This window comes from Eretmochelys imbricata, chromosome 4 (assembly GCF_965152235.1).
Source record: "Eretmochelys imbricata isolate rEreImb1 chromosome 4, rEreImb1.hap1, whole genome shotgun sequence".
In the NCBI taxonomy this organism is placed as follows: domain Eukaryota; kingdom Metazoa; phylum Chordata; order Testudines; family Cheloniidae; genus Eretmochelys; species Eretmochelys imbricata.
Genome location: NC_135575.1, coordinates 17859657 through 17879503, shown reverse-complemented (window position 1 = coordinate 17879503; position 19847 = coordinate 17859657). Strand labels below are relative to the sequence as shown.

Sequence of the window (19847 nt, the reverse complement as noted above, 5' to 3'; positions counted from 1 at the left end):
CTGCATGTCAATGGTGCTCTCTGTTTGCCTAAGCCACCATGTGAGAATTAACAGTTCACAGTGTTTAAAGAGTTGCACCCTCAATCCCATCCCACCTTCTCACCCCAGTTCTGTTCACCTGTGCATTTCTGTTCTGCATGGTCTGCATAATATCGCTTCCCACAGTCCAGGACACAGTGTGTTTGCAAGAGGAAAAAGGGAGCTTCACAACGAGCGCACTCATTTGGATGGTGACACTGGAGGCAATGGTCATCACATCCTGAAAAACATTTGCAAAACCAAAGCAATTAACTACCATCTACGTACTAGCAACTAGACCTTTTATGGCTGCCTGCACAAAAGCGAGATATGGCTAGGTCTACGACATTAATACCTATATGTCTAAAGAGACACATTGCGTGTAGGGGGTTTGGAGGCTGACGTGAGGGCATGCCTTCAGAATCAAAAACTTGCTGTACACACAAATGAGAATTAGAGAGAGACTGAAAAACGAACTAGGGAAGCATGGCACCGTACTGATAGCTAGAAGCAGTTTCACAGAGACTTACGTTGGCACGTGTCTGATTCCCTGTAGAAAGCTAACGGGCACTGTTCAACACAGGCCCCATCCTGCAGAATGTAGCCATCCATGCACTGCAGACAGTCAGTCCTTGTGGGGCCTTTACAAGCATTACAGCTCCAGTCACACTCTGGAATCAAGAAAACGCCAAAACGTCTGCGTGCACATCCAGCACTGTACACGCGTTTAACACATTAGGCAGCTATCCGCTGTGGAAGCCTAATCCCTAGCAGCGAAGGGTAAAGCAAGGACAGTGTAATAGATGTAAAATAAGAAAGATTTCTAATATGGGGCCTTCTTCTAACAACAGGAATTCCCCTCTTCGGCTTCACATTCCCTAATTACGTTAAACACAGGTATTGTTCAGTGTTTGGACCTGCTTATCAGTGATGCAGCTTTGCAGCCAGAGAAGTCTGCTCTTGTCCCTTAGGCACCAGTAGGTCCTTATCTGCCAATGCTAAGCATTAGTATTTATCCACATAAATCCTCAATCTCTTATCTTGCACAGACTGGAACTGCTGGGATGCCGAAAGCTTTCCCAGTTCAAACTAACCAAAGAGGAAGGTCCTCAGGCCAGAAATATAGCAAATACAGTTAGGCCCAATTCCACCTGCAGATTCCCAGGCATGGCTCCTGCCGCCTTTAGTGGAGACCGCGTGCATGTGTCCGTGTCCGCCAGGGCATAATATGACCTATAATATTATTATTTATAGTACAGTAGCACCTCGATCGGGGCATTGTGGTGCTAGGCCCTGTACAAATACATCATTCAAGACAATCCCCGCTCTCAAAAGCTTGTAGTCTAAGTAGACAAGATGGACAATGAGGAGGAGGGGAAACAAAGGCCTATGACGGTGAGGTGACTTGCCCAGTGTCACATGGTAGATCTGTGGCAGACAGGTAGAACACTCTCAGTCCAGTGCCCTGTGCACTGCTTCTCTACAGTACTGAAATATCATCAGACTCTCACTGCCTAGTTAAACAAAGCATAGAGAGAGCCAGTCAGAAATAACTATCTAATAACAATTGATTTGAAATAGTGCTTTGAATGGTGGTGGTAGACGATAAAGTTACATCGTCCTCAAACTACATTTCCAGTACGGAATATTATCTAGGAGAGTTTTGGAAATCTCTCAAGTCTTCTAAATCTTTCTCAATATTTGTTGTTGTTGGTCAGAGATGTAGTATTTATAAGCCAGAGATACTCAGGTCAATATACAAGACCCTACATGCACTCAAGACAAAAAGATTTAAAATGTTAACCTCATTCATTATTCCACTGAGTGGCGACTGAAAGAATTGCTAAACCCGACCCTTGGAAAGTTTGATGGCTCACTTACTAAATCATTTACAAAGGAAGGGTTTGCAATAATCTTGAGGATTTTTTTTTTTAACTGAAAACTAAAGTATGTGACAGAGGGCGGCTGAAAAAAGATGACAGAAAAAAATCTGTTCAGTAATAGACCCCCTAAGCAGACCATTCTACAGCCATCCTAATGGCTATTTTTAAATAGAAAATATGCGTTTTTCACCTCTGCAAGTCTTGGTGGAGAAATCAAGGTAATACTGCTGAGTGCAGCTTTCATACTGGCATTCACCAAACAACAGAACCTTGGCTGAGTCTCTGCATGATGTACAACCCATGGCCGACTCACAACCCAAACAGTGGACACTGCAAGCTGTAGAGAAATTAAGAACAAAAAACTCACTGCAATTACTGAAGCACTAGCCAAATGAGGTTAGATTTACCTGAAGCGCCACTATTCAATGTTCTCTTGGAGAATCTGCTGGGGTAACTCTTCATAGCTTTCCCTGCTTACCATCCCCAAGCCCCGCTTCATGGCTACCCTCCATCTATCCAAAAGGGAGTTCTGGACATATCTCCACATAGGACTTAATGTTGCTCTGAGTGTCTACCAATCCTTGGAGGTTTTTAAGGCCTGGCTTGCCACTTGAGAGCAATTTAAAATATTGCTTTCTCCCAGATGGACAAAGTTTGCGTACTAATAATCTGATGAACCACCAGAGTCAAACATGGAACTTGGAATTCAAATCCCTGTATCCAGGTGTTCTTAAAGCATTTTTCTCCTTTCACCTTGAGTAAACTTAAATTTAACCCGTCCAGTTCTTATTCATAGACTCAGAGTTCTGAAGGCCAGAAGGAACCATCAGGATCATTTAGTCTAACCTCTGCATAACACAGGCCATAGAATTTCACCTAAGTGTTTCACCAAGTGTTTTACATTTTGCTCGAAATGTGGGATGTCGTGGAGTTTACAGAAACAGGAAGCAAAATCTGACGGTTCAGCTGGACAAGGTGCAACACCCAGAGGTTCAAAATATTTCGCTCCAGGATGTTGGGAGTCTGAATTTCTCAGCATGATGCAGGTGCATTCAACATGAATGGCACAGCTCTTGACTATCCTTGACAGAACAAGGAGCAATGGTCTCAAGTTGCAGTGGGGGAGGTCTAGGTTGGATCCTAGGAAAAAGTATTACACTAGGAGGGGTGGTGAAGCACTGGAATGGGTTACCTAGGGAGGTGGTGAAATCTCCATCCTTGGAAGTTTTTAAGGCCTGGCTTGACAAAGCCCTGGCTGGGATGATTTAGTTGGGGATTGGTCCTGCTTTGAGCAGGGGGTTGGACTAGATGGCCTCCTGAGGTCTTTTCCAACCCTGATATTCTATGTTTCTATGATCCCACAGCAAAGCTTTAATAGCAAAGTGCTACAAAAGAGTGGAAAGCAACTTTGGGTACGTCTCCACAGACAAAAAAAAACACAGCAGTGAATCTCAGAGCCTGGGTCAACTGATCCAAGCTCACAGAGCTCGCGCAGGGGGTGGCTAAAATAGCTGTGTAGATGTTTGGCCTCAGACTGGAGACCCTCCCCACCTCATCAGCTTTCAGAGACCAGGCTCCAGCCCAAGCCCAAACGTCAGCACGGCTATTTTTAGCCCTGCAGTGCAAGCCCAAGTCAGTTGACCCATGCTCTGAGTCTTGCTGCTACAGGTCTTTTCTGCCATGTAGACGTACCCCTCATAGCATCTAGCCGATGTACAGAGAGAGTCCACTATGGCACTGACCTGCCATACTCTTAATGGTGAGCGATCACTTGGAGTGGTACAGTGCACATCAAAAGCCATATTTTCAGAAACACACATGCAAAAATCATGTGGATTTGCACACCTAACCTGCATGTACAGTTACCAAAGCCGTGCTAACAAATGCAACAATTATGCATACAAACGGTCAGCTCGAAACAGAACTGGTTCTTTGAGCACACAATTATCTCAAACACAATCCTGGCATTTGCTCATGCAAATACAAGTACAATTTTATGCACACAATCATGCAGGCACATTTCTGGAAATATGGCCCCATAAGTCCAAAGGATCAAGCTCAACTGGTTGTTTTTATGGTCAAAAGTTCTCACGGGCTTGAGAATGAGTTCAGTGTGGCTGGGAAGTAGAGATCTATGAAACTCAATGGTTCTTATTTAGGGGGGTGTATGTGCACTTGTTCTTGGTTCAAGTTCACTGAGTTCTAAATCTGAAAAACTCAAAGCACAGATTAGCTGTAAATACCTATTTTTTCCTGGTGTCTTGTTGAAACTAGGAGAAACCACCCATTTTGTCACTTGTGACATCTGAGCTAATGATTTGTTGCTATATAGTCCAAAAATGTCATACAACTCTGCAGCTCCTGGGAGAGAACGTGTCTCCAAGAATACATGTACATTGCAGCTGGAAGTGTCATTTCCAGGTTGGGTAGATGTACATAAACTGGCTTTGATGAAGGGCACTCAGAACAGCAGCGTGGCCCCAGCAGTGTGGGCGACAGTTCAGGCTAGCCACCTGACCACTTACCTAGGGTCAAGGATCGGATTGTAATTGGGCAGCTAAACTATGTTGCCATGGCTACACTGCTATTTTTGGCATGCTAGCTCAGTCAAAGCTACCCTGTGTACATCAATCTGAAATTACACCTCTAGCGGTAACGTAGACGTACCCTAAAGAAAAGTCTATTTAAAGAATCTAATACCTATTTATAAATGCACCAGCACTTGTCTCATTTCACTGGTCCTTACAAAGGTGTGGTGATCATTAATTTAGTTTTTCTCAAGTATCTTTAGATAAAAAAGCCATGAATTAGAAGACCCATGAATGATAAAAGATTTGTGGAGTTCAAAACACGTCGTGGTCACACGATCCAAAAAGACTGCTCCCAAAGGGGAAAACAAAAGCTGCATTTAAAAACAAGTACATGCCATTTCTTTTATCAGCATTGCTCTGCAACAATGTTTTTAGATGCATACCACTTTTGTGAAAAGCTTCTTAAGTTTGCGTCGTCGTTTCTCTACAAACACTCCAGTAGACATATCGAGAGCAAAGGAGTACATAGCTCTACTTCACATTCCTTTCATTTAATCTAAGGTATTTTCAAAACTATGGGTTCTTCAAAAGTGTAGTGAAATCAAAACAAATAGGGGAGGACGGAAAGAGACCAAAGATTCTGATTAAACTTTTGTTGTTATCTCTACCTGGTAGTTGTCCAACAGAGCAGATCAATCTATTTCTAGATGAGTTATCACTAACATTGCACCTGAACAGGTCTGAGTGCCCCCTGAAATTACACAAATTCTATACATCAACACACTCTGCCATAAGGCTCTCATTAGTTTTCACCAGCCACAAATTTTACATACAATAAAGAAGTTATTTGCAAACTGGGAGATGAGACGTGTGTGGTTGGAATGAGACTGTTTACAGAAATAAACGTCTCACTCAAGTTTGGGTGCTAGAACTGTATTCGGCAAGGGCTTGTGACTGGACTAGTGAATGGACAGCCCAAGGGGAGAAACAGATATTTTAGGACATCCACAGAAGACTATCCAGGAGTTTGGCACAACACTGAGGCTTGGCAAGCCTTTCTACTTGGAAAGTGGGTTTTCTGGAGAAGTTAATAAGAGTGGAATCCACTTTGTGTTCATAAGCTTCGATCCTGCTGAGCAGTCTGGTCCCAACCCAGCAAAGTACTGAAACACATACTTGGACTGACTCATTAAAGCAAATGGGACTATTTACATGCTTGAAGTTAAGCACATGTTTAAGAGTTTTGCTGGATTGTAGCTAGAGTGCTAAGCACCTTGCAGAAATCTGCCCAATCAGAATGGTAGCATTTTGCACTGGCATAAATGACCAGACCTGTACAAGGCAGTAGGCAATTAGGCCCTTGTTCTGTATAGTCACTGTTGCATGTATAGCGATGCTCCTTAATTATTAAGTCTAGTTCAAGGTCTTCATAATGTCACCAACAGCATTTTCCTGACAGTTACAAGCTTTTCATGATGGGACAGACTGGATCAAGAAGCCAAGAAACCATTTGCAAGGGCACTCTGAAGAGGAGGGAGTGTTTGGCAGGAGACACTTACGTTTGCAGGTCCAGCTCTCATCCCTGTAGTATCCCAGGAAACAGGCTGAGGTACACATGCCAGTGTGGGACAAAACGAGGCTGGAGTCACAGGAAGAGCAGGAGAAAGGACCTCCGCCACTGCAGGTTTTGCACGAGGGGTGACACTCTGAGAGGGCAAAAAGAATGAAAACACCGTTCACGCAAAAGCAAATCTTCAAGCAGGTCTGTAAAGGTTCTTTACAAGAGCACATCACCGGACTGATCCTCAGAGTGCAGAGCACCCACCATTCCTACATGCACACGTTCTCGCTGTGGGATTTCTTGCTTTCCTGACTGTCTTGTAAGTAAAGAACTGTGCCCTCATTAAATGTAAAGGGCCAGATCCATCACTGACTAAGTGGACAGAGAAATCCATGGAGATACCCACCTTATTCAAGGTTGAATTTGGCCCAAGGCAATGTTAGGAATCTTAAAAGCTCACCCTAAATTTAATATGCACTTTGACATAGCTTGAACAACAGAATGTTTTGGGTAATTCATGAAACCTTTACACCCAAAGGCAGAAATGCTCTATCTAAACTTGGCTTTCCAGGAGGAAGGAATCCCCCCCTCCCTCCAAGAGGCATGCCCCACTAGATGACATATTATAGCGCTACCGGGTGAAACACACTACCTGGAAGGCTAAGACAAAGCTAAGAAACACAGTTAATATTTCTGTCAGTGTGGAGCTAGGTAAGTAATGATACAGCGACCTTGTAACTAAATCTTGGGCCAGTAGAGAGAAGTTTTTGCAATGCTGATCTTTTACATTTAGTCTGGATTAGGCAGTGCCCATCTCATGCAAAGAGGCCAGATTGGACATTTAAATATATAATGTTTCTTCTTTTGGTCTCTTTCTCGTCTATCAATCCCTAATATACTTTGTCTCATGTAAGATGAACTGGGCTTTGACAAGCTCTGGGTGGACATCCTGGAGTTCTCATAGGAAACGGATTTATGTCCTCTTGAGAAAGGCAGAGAAAGGCAAAACGGTATGAAGAAGCCTGCAAAAAAAGTGCCACTCAAGCACCAGCGGGTACCACGATGGGCAAAAAAGGGCTAATGGCCCAGAAGGCACAAGGCACCATCAGAATGCTACCACCAACGCTGCTGGCTGACCGCCGACAACACACTACCCCCACAGACCGAGGAGTCAGGCTAATTTTTCTGGAGCCGGCTCTTTCTCTCTGGGACAGGCAGGAATTACTGCCTCTGGCAATGCTGATTCAGCGAGAGCCTCAGTCAACTGCAAGGAAATTCTAAAAACTGGGATAATACTCAGCTTCCGGTGGCAGGTTTTCTGTTGGATTCCTAAGAGCACAGATAAAAGATCCCGCTTCACGATGTAACAACCTTCCTCATTTGAGATCCTACCGTAGACTAATGCAGGGTCCTGTGCCCAGTTGACATCTATACAGAGTGAAGTCAGTGAGAGTTTTGCCATTAACTTCAATGGGGCCTGGATTTCACCATAGTGTACCAGTAGTTCCCGTCTTAGTGAACAGAATTTGTTTTTTCTCCTCTTGGCACATGCCTAGAAGCTCCCCTGGAAATCAAGCTCCTAAAATTGTGCTACCACCACAAGAGCAGAAGAGACATAGCAGCTTAGCGAAGGACATCTGAAGTGACCCCTCTTTAACGTGTTCCTTGAATATGGAAAATCTTTGAGGCCCACCTACCTGAAAACAACCCCCAGAAGTGACATCACTGCATCAGCCAAAACTGAATGGATGAGGCGGGGACCTTTCGCAAGACTGACACAGAACCACACTCCCACCCACCTTCTCCCCACAAACTTCCTGCTATCTGCAGTATATTAACTAGTATTCTTTGTGTAACAGCAGTGCTTGGGGGCTCCATGGGGCTAGGCACAGTACAAAGACATACGGTCCCTACCTCAAAGACAGCTTCCCATTTAACAACAGACAAAGGGCGGGAGAGGAAACAGGAGGACAGAGAGGTGCAGCGACTTGCACAGCCACGCTTGAAACAGAGATTTCCTGAAATCTAGCTCAGCGCCCTGTCCACTGGCCTCTCAAGAGAAGCAATTCCAAGGGAGCAGCTGGGCAGATCTCACCACTAAGCTCCACCTCCAGATGTTACTCACTTTTACAAACTCCGCTTTCTGCATAGGATCCCACGGGACAGTCAGGAACACAGCGATCCCTCAGCAGCAAGTGACGGGCGTTCTGACACTTCAAGCAGACACTGCCTGTGTCGTGGAGATCAGCCACGCACTGGTGACACAAAGGATGACAGTCTAAAGAGAAAAGAAATAGGGGGTACCAATGAAGGAGGCTTCTGACCATCATCTCGCAAAACAGCCCTGCTCAGAGACAACGGCACTGAGAGAGCACAAGGAATATATTTTGGAAAAGTAACATTAAGAGCACTTTGCGTGCACAACTCTCATTCGGAGCAAAAAGGGATCAGGGGCTAAGACTGTCCTTTTGAAGGTTTGCAAGAGGCATTATCAGCAAATATTAGGCCCACCTCCTCCCCCATTTTTACTCTGTGTTATTTTCAGGCACTGTGGTGCTGCAGCTTTTTACTTAGCATCAGACAGCGCGCACACTGCTTGAACGTTCTTGAGCTGCCTTTTGCTGAATTCAAGTGTCCTCCTCCCCACTTCCCCCCTAATGGGCAAAGATGGTTCAAAGCTCTCTCCTAAAAAAAAAAAAAAAAAAAAAAAAAAAAGGCACTTTTTTTTTTCTTTCTAAGATTAATCTTTCTAAAAAGGATGCTGCTGGCTGTACAGATTCTATGCTCCCAAAAGAGCATGATCGGAGCAAGTGGATCAATTTTCTCCTGCGGTTCACATTGCCCAGGTTTTCCCACCCGGCACTCCCAAAAGGATTAGCCAGCCTTACAAACCTCTTTTTCAGCAGCACACCAATTAATGGCTCCTGACCTTCCCCTGAACCTTGAGAGCTTCAAAAGGTTTTACAGCAAACCTTTTGTACATATATAAGGACAATGCAAGGTACCCTGGAAGCCAAATTAATCCTCATTACAGTAATTCAGAAAATTACCAGGGAAATGATGGCCGTCTTGAAAGAAATGTAATAATGAGATTTCTACTGAGAACTAACCTTTCTGTCCTTTGTCTCTCCTGAAACTTTCATTGAGAATTGTAGTGTTTTGATTCTAAAGAACGAGGCTGGGATTTTCAAAGGAGCCTAAGAGAGTTAGGCACCCATTTCCATTGGGGTAGGGATGCCCAACTCCCTTAGGCTCCTTTGAAAATCTCAGTCTGAATTCTTCCCCGGGTTACACATGCACAAGTCTTCCTGAATTCAGGGGGAGCTCTGTGCACGTGCCGCCGAGGGCAAAATTTAATGCAGGAAGTATACAGTATTTCAGATCATTCAGGTAGCTGCATACTTCATCCCCTAACCTACTACATATTTCATTCCCTGAGACTCTGGCATAAGGTGCTAGTAGTTTGCGTCACGAACTTTTTAAGCAGTGTGGTGCATGCACTTTGGGTCAATATTGTTTATTTATTTATTTTAGTGCCTAAAGAGTGCTGAGCACCCCTATGGTAATGGCCGGCAGCGTAAAACCCTATGAAAGGCAACATAAAACCCTAAGAACATAGAAGACACAGCCCAGGCCCCAAAGAAGCAATCTTACAGATAGGGACCTAACAACCAAAGGGAAAGGAGAACAAACGTTATGGCTAAAATCATGAAATTGCTTTTTCTAAGAACATATGTTTCTTGATAGTAAAGATCAAGTAATGCCTGTAGTGTGCCATGATTCACAATGGAAAACCTCATCCATCCTGCATACACAGCATGCAAGGGTTAGTGTATTGTGTGCTTCAGAATCCTGTGTGTGAAAAGAACTAATAAAATATCACGCAAAGCTTCACACTACACTCTGTGTAATGCCATATATTTGTAGTATGCTAAGGCCCTGATCCTGCAATGAACTCAGAGTGGATAGAACCTGTACCCCCATGTATTCCCCCCGAAGTCAGAGGTGGTTGGCATGATCCCAGATGTCTTATCCTGCAGAGTTTATGGCAGGATCAGGGACTAAGGTTCCATACATATGATTATATATGTTGGTATGTTGTATGTAATTTATGTGGGATAGTTTTTTTTTTTTTTTTAAGAAGTAAGATCATGAGCATCTATGTACACCCTCCTTAAGCACTAAAATTAGCAGCAGTAGGTTTCATGAATTTCTCATGCTCCCCCTATTCACCTAGTAATTCATTTACTCACCCTACAATATTAGTGTCCTACTGTCTCCAAGTGTCTGTGCTGGATGGTGATAATTGGATAATTGTTGGTTAGGTGCAATAAATAGACAAATACACCAGGCACTGAAATACTCTAGCGATGAGCATGGAATAAATATCTGTGGCAGGTAAATGCGATAAATGCAGACTAACAGAGAGAAAAGTACCTGCCGAGTGCAATTAACCAGACTCTCATCTAAATAATTTTTTGTTCTCATGTTGGAAAAGTCCAAAGACATTTAAAAGGTGTAAGTGCCTACAGAGCTGGGTGATGGCATGTTTTTCTCCTCTTTACAGGCTTGCTGTGTTTGTTCCTATGTGTTAAAACAGTTCCTTTAATTTGGCTGTTGCTTCCTGAGAAATCAGTCCTATATTCACCCTCGATACTTTCAATGTGCGGAGCTCAAAGAACACTCACACGATTGACTTACCCCAGAAAGCCAATGGCTTGTGGTGAATTTGAAGGACCATGGGGAACAAGTGGCAGAGAAAAGGAAGAACAAAAGTACTTTGTACTGTAAAAGGTTACATAGATTTTCACAGCAGGCTCCCTTTTGGCTAAGAAGGAAAAGGAGCAGAGTATTCTCCTTATAGTTCTGAATGGCCCCCCGCTATCAGCCCAGCACCAATATTTGTCTTTTTACTTCTGCTTGACCCCTTCACACCACTCCTCCCTGCACCTTATCTAGGATGTGATTTCAGCTGCAGGAGTGTACTGGCTGGCATTTTCAAGGAGGCCTAAAGGAGTCAGGCATTCAACTCTCATTGAAAATCAATGTGAGTTAGGTACATTACTCTGTGAGTCCTCTTTCAGAATCCCACACAGACTCTTCAGAGTATGACGGTGTCACCTTGATGATAGTCCCAGCGTCCTCTCGCTCATTCTCCTCCTCACGATCACAGAGCTGCTTTCATAACAGCCAACGACTTAACTAACCTTGTTTCTCAGCAGGCACTAGGGTTCCTCTTTCTTCACCTGGTTCCCCACCAAAATCTTACTGAGAGGGAGCAAGATGTAACAGCTACAGCAAGATTTCACTCCAGAGCACTATCAAGCCACCGCTATGCACGTCTTTCACTAGAAATGTAAAGAAAACACTGCCCCCCTCTGCATGGAAAGGGATCTGCAGCTGACCTGTCTAAACTCACAGGGGCGACCGCTTAGCTTGTGAAACACACAGAACAGGGACTCATCATGAAGCCAAAACTGTTCCTGAAGCATTAGTCAACACTCAAAGAACCCAGAGCCATTCATGCCCTCTTGACTCCTCCATTAGCTAAGCTAGCAAATGCTTGTGTTGAGTTGTTTAGCTATACCTAGCCTTTTAAGGGCTCCTGGGGACATATTTTCCCTTGCAAATGCTTATCCATATTGTACCCATTAGGATAACAGAGAATATGGGGATAAGAACAGGGCATTATATTAAATCAAAAATCTAATACCATGTAATTCACAGGCATGTCATCATGCAAACTTCCCACAGCAACTTACAATGAATCCAAAGAGAAAAGTCAATAGAGTTTAGTCAGAAGGTCATCTAAAAGCAAAAAACTTTTTACCTTACTCTTGAAAATGCTGAAGGGGGCATTCTCCCATAAACAAGCACACTCAGCTCCTTATAAAGTTAATGGGACCTTGGCAGTCTCATAGAGAGATGCTTATATTATCACAAAGAGCAGGAGCGTCTCTGAACACACTGACGAGAGGAATTCCAGAGGAATGGGGCATGAGACAAAACAGCCCAGACCAAAGCAGGGAGGTGGTTCTTGCATTTCTTCACCTAGATCCTCAGCTGGTATAAATTGGCATCCCAATTTACACCAGCCAAGAACCTGGACCCTTATGTCCACATCCAGCCTGAGGATCCTGTTAGGGGGGCTGACCAACTGTATGTGTGGATCTGAAGAATACCTGTGAGAATTCCAAAATGGAAACTTTAACTAGGAAGTTTGGAGTTATTGAATAAGAGGTGTCATCCCTGTGGAAACTGAGGTGATCAAGATCAAGAGCTGTCTTGAATTCCATCACCATGTCAGTCATCTTCTCTATCAGTTCTTCTCGGAAGCCTTTGATGGCTGGAGGTTTATAGGTCAGCAAAATGCCCAGGTGAGCCTGGGCTCTGAATTCTCAGGCTCTTCCACCATGTGAGACCTCAGGTTTTCCTGTGATTTTCTCATGGATCTTCAGTTAAGTACTTGAGAATACTCTTGAAGAAATCTGAAGAAACTCTGAAGAGAAGGTGGGATTTCACCAGAAGGACAGTAGTTTTGAAGGCGAAACTTTTCAAGTAATTGGTTCCCAAGGTTTATGAAGCTGAACAAAAACCTTTACTAGTAGTTGGAAAATGTCAAGTAATCTTTGTCAAATTTTGGAAAGATGAAAATACCACAGACACCTAAAACTGGATTGGAAACAGCTAAAAATCCAAACATACACCTGAAAATGATCCCTAACTCTTATATGGCGTTTTCCACCAATTGATCTCAAAGCTCCTTATAAAGGAAATCAGGATCATTATCCCATTTTACAGACAGGGAAACTGACTTGCCCACACAACATCTCAGGAGTCTCAGCCCAGCGTACTGGCATTGCCCCACACAGCCCCCAGGTAACCTGTACATTCCTTGGAAGCTTTTTCGCAGAGGCTTTGGATACCTTGGACTAGAGTTTGAAAACCCACTTCTGCTTCAAAATATTTGAAGCATTTTTTCCTCTTGTGATAACTGAAGTGCATTTCTGTGACTGTGTTAAGCATAACACTATTTTATTGATATTATTAAAAAATGCAACAATAAAATTCATTAGAAGTTAATAGTTTCACTTGACAGCTGGCTTTCTCCATCATTCATAAAAGATTTTCTCCCCGTGGATAGAAAAAGAAGAAGATGAGGCTCCAATGCACAGTGCACCCTTTAAGTCCCGACAAAATTCTGCCCCCAGGGTCAGCGAGGGACTGGAATAACAAGCAATCGTGATGATGGATAGATAATTGTAAAAACATTGCTTTTGAAGCAAAGTCAAAAACCTTGCAGATATTAAAGCAAATTATACATAATGTAAATGTAATGGTTTCTGGTGTTCGCTTTTATGGGACAGCTGCTTTCAGACTGATCATTAATAACCTGTAAAGGCAAGTGTATAGAGTAACATTTCAATCTGTGTTGAGTGAGGAGGCTGACTGAGATGCAACAACAGCACAGATGCAAGGGACAGGGGCCATCAGCATGTGCAATTTGTTCTAACATTAGACAGAAGTTTGGAACAAGGAGCAACATCCCCTCCGGCCACAAATATCTCCCTCAAAGACCCACCCATAGATGTTTTTAAAAGTCAGCCAATAGCAACACTTTTCCTACAGCGCTTTTCGTCAGAGGATCTCAAGGCACTTTACCTACATCCGTGCACACACACCCCCGCCGCTGCCACTGTGAAGCAGGGAAGTATTATTCCCACTCTATAGAAGCACAGAGAGATGAAGGGCCTCATCTTGTGCCTTTGAAGACATTGGCAGAACTACCATTGACTTCTGTGGTGCAGGGTCAGGGCCTAAGTGACTTATCCAGGGTCACACAGCAAGACTGAGGCAGAGCTGGGAACAGAACTGAGATCTCCTGCCCCTCTTTGCTGTACTGTAACTATTAAGCCTTCCCTCCTATTCTAGGGCTTGAGCCAAAGGCCACTGAAACTCTTTGACCTCAGTGGGTTTGAATAAGGCCTTGAAGTGTGGTTCTACTGAGAAGTGATTCTGTAAAAATAGCACTGTGGGGGGCCAATGCTTGTTGCTTCAGTGATTTCCAGATCAAACTTGGCTTTGTTTAGAAGGAAAATGATGGTCCTTCCAACTGCCAGTGTTTCATATACAGCCTAAGCTCTGAAAACTAAGCTTGGTTCTTTCGGGCTCGTGCATCATTACCAATAATAAAGAGTCTGCAGGCCAAATCCAAGCCATGCAGGGCCCAAGGACATGAAAATAACAGTGTGCTTACCATCCTACAAGACTCTACCAAACTTATAGAGATGACAGTGAGCAATTAAAACATACGCACAAACCAGAGGCAAAGAAAACCAGTCCCAAGGCTAACCCTGACGTGATAAATATTACTCATTCTTTCCAGTAAATCTTACAGCTAGGAATGGCAATTCAAAGGGGATCTGCTAGAGGGAACACAATGAAAGGTAATGGCAAAATAAAGTGGAGGAAATAAAGGATTTCTCTGCATAGAGCTACAAAGCATAACACATTAATGAGCTTTCTAATGTGCTAATCCTACAACAGAATCAGCTAGCCAGTGGGACGCTGGAATCTGTGGTAGCAGATCCCTACGTAGGATTGGGGACCTAAATAAGCAATTAATGCTTCAAACTGGTTTCAAAAGAAAAAGCATTCAACCACCACAAAAGGCACACTTTTTCATACAATGAAGACCCAGGCCCCAAGCAAACACAACGGAGCAGATTCGCCATTGTGTTACACCAGTTCTACAGTGATGTAACTCCAATTAAATCAATGAAGTAGTGAATCAGGCCAGTGAGCTGGAGTAATATTCTGTTACAAACAAGCACATTTTTACATCCTCTGAAACTTTACAGAGAAATCATAGAAGTTATAGAAATGTAGGGCTGGAAAGGACCTAGAGAGGTCATCAAGTCCAGCCCCTTGTGCAGAGGCAGGACCAAATAAACCTAGATCATCCTGACCTAGACCACCTGTTTGTCTAACCTGTTCTTAAAAACCTCTCACGATGGGGATTCCACAACCTCCCTTGGAAGCCTATTCCAGTACTGAACGACCCTTACAGTTGGAAAGTTTTTCCTAATATCTAACCTAAATCTCCCTTGCTGCAGATTAAGCCCACTACTTCTTGTCCTACCTTCAGTGGATGAGGAGAACAATTAATCACAGTCATCTTTATAACAGTCCTTATCATATTTGAAGACTTATCAAGTTCTCTCCCTCCCCTCACTCAGTTTTCTATTCTCAAGACTAAACATGCCCAGTGTTCCTAATGCTTTCTCACAGGTCAGGTTTTCTAAAGCTTTTTTTCATTTTTGTTACTCTCCTCTGGACTCTCTCCAGTTTGTCCACATCCTTCCTAAAGTGTGATACCCAGGATTGGACACAGTCCTCCAGCTGAGGCCTCACCAGTGCCGAGTAGAGCAGCACAATTACCTCCCGTGTCTAACATATGACACTCTTGTTAATACACACCAGAATGATATGAGCCTTTTTCACAACTGCAACACACTGTTGACTATATTCAATTTGTGATCCATTATAACTCCCAGATCCTTTTCAACAGAACTACCACCTGGCGAGTTATTCCCTGTTTTGTAATTGTGCGTTTCATCTTTCCTTCCCAAGTGAAGTACTTTGCAGTTATCTTCATTGAATTTCATATGGTTGATTTCAGATCAATTCTCCAATTTATCCAGGTCATTTTAAATTCTAATTCTGTCCTCCAAAGTTCTTGCAACTCCTCCCAGCTTGGTGTCATCCACAAATTTTTTCAGCATACTCTCCACCCCATTATCCAATGTAGCTTTTAACTCTTTGAAATGCTGAATTATTTTCACAGGTGTCATTCACTGTAATCATTCGGCTGCAGGCATTAGCTAAACAAAATCACGACTCATGTCTCCTTCTTTCTATAAATTGATAAGTAACCCTGCTTTGTGTACATTCAGAGAACTGCAGAATACATTTTGGACATTTCTCCCCTCTTTAGCTATCTTGTTCCTTCCTTTCCCATTTCTGCGGTGGGCAGGCAAAATAATATATCTCCTAAAAAAAAAAAGGAAGTCCTGGAAGTTGAGATCAAAGAAACAAATCTTATATTGGAAAAAAAAAAAAGAAGTCTATGTTGGCGGTGGGTGGGAGTGGGGAGTCAGGACTAACTTGAGAGTGATAATCCTTGAATAGATTTACTTATTACGTCTAGTGCATTTTTTCCCCCTCCTTTTTTCAGATCATTTATCTTTCTTGGAGCCTCTCAGTGCTGCCATAGGCCTCACAAGCTGTATCTTTTCTTTGATAAACTAAAATAAATAAATAAATGGAAACAATACAGCTCAGAAGTGACTGGAACTGTTCCCAGAATATGTTTATCCTTGTCTGCATGATGGATTAAATGAGATTTTTCTTTTTTAAACAGGTAAATGCAATTAGTGGCTTCTGATGATAGGCTGAAGTGCATGTATACAGTACCCACAGAGAGTAACCTCTGAATAAATCCTCCTATCTCTCAAAAGTGCACACATCAAACCCAGCTATGCCAATATTCCTGTAAGGCCCGATAAGCTGTTTCTCAGAATCATGGGATGGGTTTTTAATTCATCTTTCTGAAGCCCTATGCTGCGGTAAAGCAGCATCCCTGGCTGCTGGCCCACCACGCTGTTCCTGATTCTCCAGGGATACCACTCTCGTCAACAGCTGCCGAAGGCCCCTTCAGGCATTATGACCACCTATGATTGCATCTTTCTCTGGGGTGGAGCTTGTGATGGTGCCCTTCCTGGTATGGTAATTGAGTTCAGGGCACTGACTTAGGGGATGAACACAGCATGTCCAGTGTCTTAAGTGGCAGGCTATTCCCCAGGAGGGGCCACAGACCCAAAGACAGCTGATTGCCATGACTGGCAGCCCCATTCCAGAGCTTCGCCTGGAACAGGAGGTGGTCCAATGGTCTGACTGCCTAACTGAACTGTCCACAAAATTGTACAAGTTCCAGCTACTTAAAACCCTCTGAAGAGGATCAGCAATCACTGAACACAGCAGAGTTGAGGTCTGTATTATACTCTGGCAGCAGCTGTTAAATAAGAGCTGATTTGTTCCGATACCATTAACTGTGTGAACACTCTACTGCTTTTCATAATATTGCAACGTACCACTTTCCAGACATAAGCCCAATCCTCCCCAAAATAAGCAGCAACAAGCCGGGAAGGACAAGTCAGCCCTCACCTCCCTCTCTCATGATCAGAGATGAGAACCCCCTTCCATTCTCCACAGAGATCAAAGCTATCAGAGATCTCTTGTCCCTGTTGACTCACACCAGCTAGCAGCAGGGGGACAGGGATTAGTTTGTGTGGGGTTTTTTAAGACTGTCCATTGGACGATCAGAATCGGCCTATCTCCCCTTTGGGGCTGCACATGGAATGACTGCATATACTGGGGCTGGGGCTAGAGAAGTCAAGGGGAAAAGAAGAGGAACTCAGGTGTGGGTTCATTTGCCCAAGTTCTCCTCTAACTCCCTGCCTCAGAGTGGCTTTTGACCCTCTGCAGAAGACTGCATCCCACCAACCTCTTCAGGAAGAAGCACAGAGTCAGCACCCATGGGCTTCCACCATCTGTGCAGCTTAAACTCAGGGTCCCTTGTGCTGGATGGGTGGTAGAGCTGAAAACCTCTGTATTTCTATAATTTGCAATTGGCCTCACACAGCTCGAAGAGAAATAAAACGCAGTGGTAAGTGGTCGTGCCATATGGTATGTCTAGTGGTTTAGCAGTATTTTTTAGTCATATTATTTTATAAGTAACTATCATTTTGACTCCTTTATGTTACAGTTGTACACTGAAATATCTGGTTACTATTGAAGAATGGCCAGGAGTCTGTACAGACTGTGCCATTTCCTCCTCTCACTTACCAACACAATATCCCACAAGGTTCAGGTACTGCTCCTCCTTGCAGCTGGTCCTGCACTTGCCACTCACAAAGGTTGCATGGGGATGGCAGGTTATGCAGTCAGAGTCTGAAGGACCTTTGCACTTTTTGCAGGATGGATGGCAGGCTGCATGAGAAAACACCACTCACTGTTAAGATAATCAGTACCTCAGCAAAACATACATATATACATATATATATATACACATATATATATACACACACGGGGGGGGGGATGGGGGGAGAATCATAGGGCCTAATTCTCCATTGCCCAGCTCCTTGTGTCATCATTTACACCTCTGCAATGGAGGTGTAAATTGCTACCACGGTGTAAGTGACTAAATTCTGATCTGGAAGGATTTTACCCCCTCTCCTCTTTTGGCTCGACAAGGGGCAAGCAGCAGGAAATTAAAGACCTTTGTGCTTGTCCTCTGCATAAATCAAGATCTAAATCCATATAAAATATAGAGATCATCTGCCAGCCTGTGTGTATATATACACATACACACACGCACGCACAGCAAGAGACAGGGGAGAGATAAAGGATCATGATGGCATGGTATAAAAGTTTTATTAGCATGAGTTCGGGATGGCCACATTACTCATGAATGGGGAAGCCAGGAGTGATTTATGGAAGTGTCCCCCAAACTCACTCAATAAAACCTAAATACCATGCCACATATTTTACAGTAAAACTACTCCAGAAAGAGATGAAGAGTGTTCTAAAATATTTTTATCGAGACAATGTTTTGCATCCTTCTACCTACAAAGCCAGGAGTCTTATTACCAGGATTCCAACTGTGCAGACCTCTGAGGGAAATTTAAAAAAAAAAAAATACTGAAACTAATGATGTCTAAAAACCTCTAAAAATTCCCCTGAATAAAAGTGTGCAACTTCAGAAGTGTAACAACATCGCAAGACCTCCCCGGACTAGAAATAATTGCTCGATCTCTAATGGAAAGCTAGGAATCTCCCATTTCATATAATATAAAGCTCCTTCTTCTAGCCCTGAAAAGTCACCACCACCTATTTCTGACTGAGCCACCTGACTATTATTATTCAGAGGCTGGAATGAAATGGAATGAAACATTTTAAACACTGTAAAAATCGGGTAGACACAGGTTATGTTAACATTATTGCTTGTGCCTGTTTAAAAGCTACAGATGTTCTACGTTGGCAAGGTGTGAGATGAGGTAATTTTCTTTATGCCTATGTTTGCCACTTACACAACACCACCATCCCAGGATCAGACACATTTCAATGCAACTAACAGTTAGCCATGAGCCAGGATCTCCTCGGTGGCAGTACAGAACACCAAAATCAATGTAATTTTTGTAATCACTTGCCCAATAAACATCTTTATAGAGTATTTCTTGGCTAAAATCCAATAAATAGAACATGGGATCTCAGAGGAACTTCGTTTCTCCAATTTGGAGACCTCCTACCCAGTGGTAACCAGTTCATTGAAGAAATTTAGTATCATTTTTGAAAATATCTAGCCCAGTACACATTTATGGACAATGGCTGCAATCTGATAAAACCAGTTGATGACCTTGAAACGAAGTCTGAGAAACATATCACATTTCAAACCTTGCCCTCCCCCTCCCCCCCCACCTTCCTGGGGTCAGCAGCTAATAACGAAAGATTGCACCAAATCCCCAGATTCTGGCTCAATGGGTACATAGGAATTCATTGTGCCATTCAGCCACAGAGTGACTGATTCTGGTAATCTGATTATATTAGATTAAATGACGTGGATGAAAACTGATTGGCTGAAGAAGCTTATACTCATAATTATACTGCAGCTGATGTGCACGTCAGAAATACAACACCCTTCCCTAGTCCGATAAGTACACCCATTTAGAATTATGTGTTTTCTCACGCAATTACATAATTTCCTCCTCATAAACCCAGTGCTATAGTAAACTA

The 19847-nt window shown here is 43.2% G+C and overlaps 1 protein-coding gene across 1 annotated transcript in view; it reads right to left on the bottom strand.

Annotated features, from left to right (window-relative positions):
- The window catches only part of FRAS1 (Fraser extracellular matrix complex subunit 1), a 301544-nt gene that overhangs the window by 106858 nt on the left and 174839 nt on the right, over nt 1-19847 (bottom strand). The window contains exons 20-25 of the mRNA XM_077814356.1: nt 17901-18044; nt 8119-8271; nt 5992-6138; nt 2092-2238; nt 549-689; nt 119-259 (exon numbers count right to left, since the gene is read on the bottom strand). Coding sequence (XP_077670482.1) covers nt 119-259; nt 549-689; nt 2092-2238; nt 5992-6138; nt 8119-8271; nt 17901-18044 — 873 coding nt within the window. The remainder of the gene's footprint in view (nt 1-118; nt 260-548; nt 690-2091; nt 2239-5991; nt 6139-8118; nt 8272-17900; nt 18045-19847) is intronic.